Below are 3,773 nucleotides of genomic sequence, written 5' to 3'. Positions count from 1 at the left end.
TTGTACTTACACAATACACACTACATTACTAATAAAGCAAAAAACAAAACCCCGACAATGCATACACAAAAATCCAATATTCCTTAAGATCAATCTATGTTTTCAACCGACAGTTTTTTTGCATAATATATTAATCATACTTAATTGTTGCAAAGTCCGTATCCTAGCTAAAAGACGTTTAAACGTTCATAATGAGATATTACCAGCTGGAGAAGATATTCGTTTTTTCGTGATCATATTTTTTCTTTCTGCCCATCACTGTTTACCATAATAAACCCATATGGTTTTGTATATTAGTCGTCGCAATTAAATGTTACAATTGGTTATCAGTTATATAATCTACAGTAAAAAACCATGATTTGATCATAAAAAGTTAATTAAGCATAATTTGCGAATCACAAAGAAAAAAAAACAAATTGTTTTGGACCTTTCGATAATAATGGGAATCTGAAAGAAGTTTGTTCCAAACACAACACTTCTCTCGATCGTGATCGTATGGAATCTTTCCCTGTCCCCAACTCATCATCGTCGTGTTTCCGTACAGTTCGTCGTACGTACACGAACGTGTCACTCACTGGTCACCAACTTACTCACCATCGGCTTAAAAAAAATCAACTTAGCTAGCTACTCGAGAGTCAAATTAAGGCCTACCAATAATGGGCCTAAATAAGCCCATTATTTAAACCCCAAGAGTAAAAAGGCCCATAACTAGTCGGGCGAAGAAGCAGAGGAGGGAAGAGATCGGATCCTCTCTCTCGTTTCGTCGTAGCTTCTAAATTCATCAGTTTCAGTCAGAATCAGATCGTCGCTGTACGGATAGCTCCGGCATTGGTTCAAGGCGGAGCTGGCGAGTTTACCTGAGAACGGAGAGGTTACTGATCTGAATTACTGAAGATCGGAGAATGACAGAATCGAGTTTGGATCTGCAGGAATCTGGTTGGGAGGAACTTCGGCGGGAAGCTCGTAAAATCGAAGGCGATCTCGATGTTAAGCTCTCTTCTTACGCTAAGCTCGGCGCCAGGTTTACCCAAGTCGGTTCGTTCTTCTTCCTCTTAGCTTTGATCATGCTCTCTGTGTTAGAAGCTTTGTAATGTGATACGGATCGATGAATGAATTTTCGATATGATCTCTCCAACGGATTGAATTTTGATTGCTATTGTCTCTCATTCTATGTTACGATGCTTAATTCATATCTTTGCTGTAGAATGGATAAATCCGAATGTGTTTGTATATAATGTTCTCAGCGGGTTTGTAAAAATTAAGGTCAAGTAGTGCTGCAATTGATAGTGCTTTTCTCAGATTTTGTGTGATTTTTTTTTCAATGTGTAATCGACTCTGCAGAAAGGGTTTTGTGTTTAAAGCTTACTGTGTTTTGCATTTAGCTCTCAAGCTTTTAAGAATCGCATTGTTGTAGCACATATTGCTCTACTTTTTTAATGAGTCATTGGCAAAGTGTTGAAATGCAAAGTTCAGGTGCCTTTCTTTTACGAGAGTTCATATGTTTTGGTTTCAGGATATGTCGACGCTGGATCTCCAACCGTTGGATCTGGAAGATCATGGAAGTCCATGGAGATGGAAATTCAATCGTTGCTTGAGAAGTTGTTGGATATTAATGATTCCATGAGTAGATGTGCTGCATCTGCTGCACCCACAACGTCGGTTACCCAAAAGCTTGCAAGACACAGGGATATACTTCATGAATATACCCAGGTTTTCCAATTATCTAATAGCTAGCCCCTTCACCTAGATTTCTTTTGTTGTTTTCATAGTTTTTAGTGAATTCTGGAGTAACTGCAATGAATAGATCCGGCATCTCAAACTTGACAATTCTGATCTCAATGCTACTACTAATGCAACAATCTTCAGCTCAATACCTTTGTAGTATATGCATAGGGTAGATAAGTTAATAGATGTCTTTGCATCCACTGTTTTGGTACCATGCATCCAAGATTTAGTGATACAAGATGAGTAATTGCAGTCCCATTTTCTTGTAAAAGGCAAAAAACCTTAGCACCAGTGTGGCTTTTGTTTAGTGATAATTATGTTCCTGTAGTATCATGACGTTATTGTATTATCTGACATGTATTCCCTCCTATAATGTATATTCATGTATATTTTCTAGGAGTTTCGAAGAATAAAAGGAAATATAAACTCGCTGAGAGAGCATGCTGAGCTTTTAAGTTCTGTCAGGGATGACATAAGTGAATATAAGGTAATGAGTCTCCTAAAGTATTTTCGTTTAGAAAACGAAATTTCTTATGATTGGAGATACGCATTCCTTCTATGCGCACATTTTGATTGAAAATTGGGTTCTACTTTTGCTTCTGCAGGCTTCTGGTAGTATGTCACCAGATGTGCAGGTGCTAAGGGAGCGAGCTTCTATCCATGGAAGTATATCCCATGTAAGATACTTTGTGTAGTCATGGCTATTAGTAGCCCTCTTTATAATGTAATTCGTATGATGAGTTTATGGAGAATTTGGCTGCAGATTGATGAAGTCATTGGTCAAGCTCAGGCAACAAGATCAGTTCTTGGCTCTCAACGATCTCTGTTTTCAGATGTTCAAGGAAAAGTAAAAAATCTCGGAGACAAATTCCCAGTGATTCGTGGCTTACTTGGTATCTCCATCAACCTCTCTATATGATATCTTCAGTTAATTAATCTCATTAACCTTCTATAATCCTTAAGCAAATTTTGCTTTGATATTCGATTTAATAGGTTCGATTAAAAGGAGACGTTCTCGGGACACACTTATCCTCTCTGCTGTTATCGCTGCTTGTATGTTGTTTCTTATCATCTACTGGCTCTCGAAATAAACAGTATGTTCATACACCTAAACTATAAAAATGACTTTGCCTCGGCATCTCTAGATCGAATTTTTCCAAGTTTTTTTCTTCTTGCTTTTGTGTTTTTTGCCATTTTGTTGGGTTATGTGTTTGTAGGACAATATTATACACCCTGAATTATAAAACAAAAGTAGCGTAAAATTCGAAAACTCAATTTTCACAACATCGAAGGTCAACAATCCATGTGACATCATTCAGGTACTTGCTTTTTTTTTACCACACGCTTAAATACTTCAATATGGTCCAACATACAATGTGGTCCAATACACACTATGCTCTGTTTTATTATGCTAGATTTTTATTACTCTCACAATCCTTTAGTTTGGTCCTCTCGACCACAACAAGTGTACGAAAAAGTAATCCAACTCATAAATCCATCTTTCAGCTTACCATTTACATCCACTCAGAATATCTAAAGGCCACCCTCTGTTAATTTTGGGTGGGGATACACTTCACTAATGATGATCGAGTCCTTGTATTTATTTCACTCCCTCCTATATGTCCTACGTATAGTTTTAAGAAGTGCTAATCAATGTGGTTCGTAACTTCGTACCGGTTTAGAGAATTTGTGGTGGGGCAAAGCCCACATATCAACTTTATCTAGCTTTGTTCAAAGAAAAACAAAAAAATATATATATATATCAACTTGACCTCTTCGTCTATAGCCAGGCCGGAAAGTTTTCGTCCCTAAAAGATATATGGTCTAGCGTGGACCTATCAAAAAGAAAATTGGATGAAAACGGTTAGTCCATTATAACACATATCTATAATCCAATCTATGAATAGATAAATAATCGACTAATAGTTATAGCGTATATAGTCTCGTACGTGAAAGATATAGGCTTAACGAGGAAAGTAACCAAGAGTTACTCCTACGCATGATTCGTTAACTAATACTAATTATAGTTTGAATATATTGTTTTTGAA

General features: G+C 36.9%; 1 protein-coding gene across 1 annotated transcript; it reads left to right on the top strand.

Moving 5' to 3' along the window:
* LOC104793476 (Golgi SNAP receptor complex member 1-2-like) lies at positions 722-2,995 on the top strand. The gene is made up of 6 exons (XM_010519831.2): positions 722-1,035; positions 1,514-1,710; positions 2,123-2,212; positions 2,331-2,402; positions 2,489-2,618; positions 2,719-2,995. The coding sequence occupies exons 1-6, from the start codon at positions 903-905 to the stop codon at positions 2,814-2,816; spliced, it is 720 nt and encodes a 239-aa protein (XP_010518133.1). The 5' UTR covers positions 722-902; the 3' UTR covers positions 2,817-2,995.

The sequence above is a fragment of the Camelina sativa genome, chromosome 6 (assembly GCF_000633955.1).
Source record: "Camelina sativa cultivar DH55 chromosome 6, Cs, whole genome shotgun sequence".
Lineage (NCBI taxonomy): Eukaryota > Viridiplantae > Streptophyta > Magnoliopsida > Brassicales > Brassicaceae > Camelina > Camelina sativa.
Note: the sequence above shows the minus strand (reverse complement) of the source record. Positions and strands in the feature narration are given on the sequence as shown.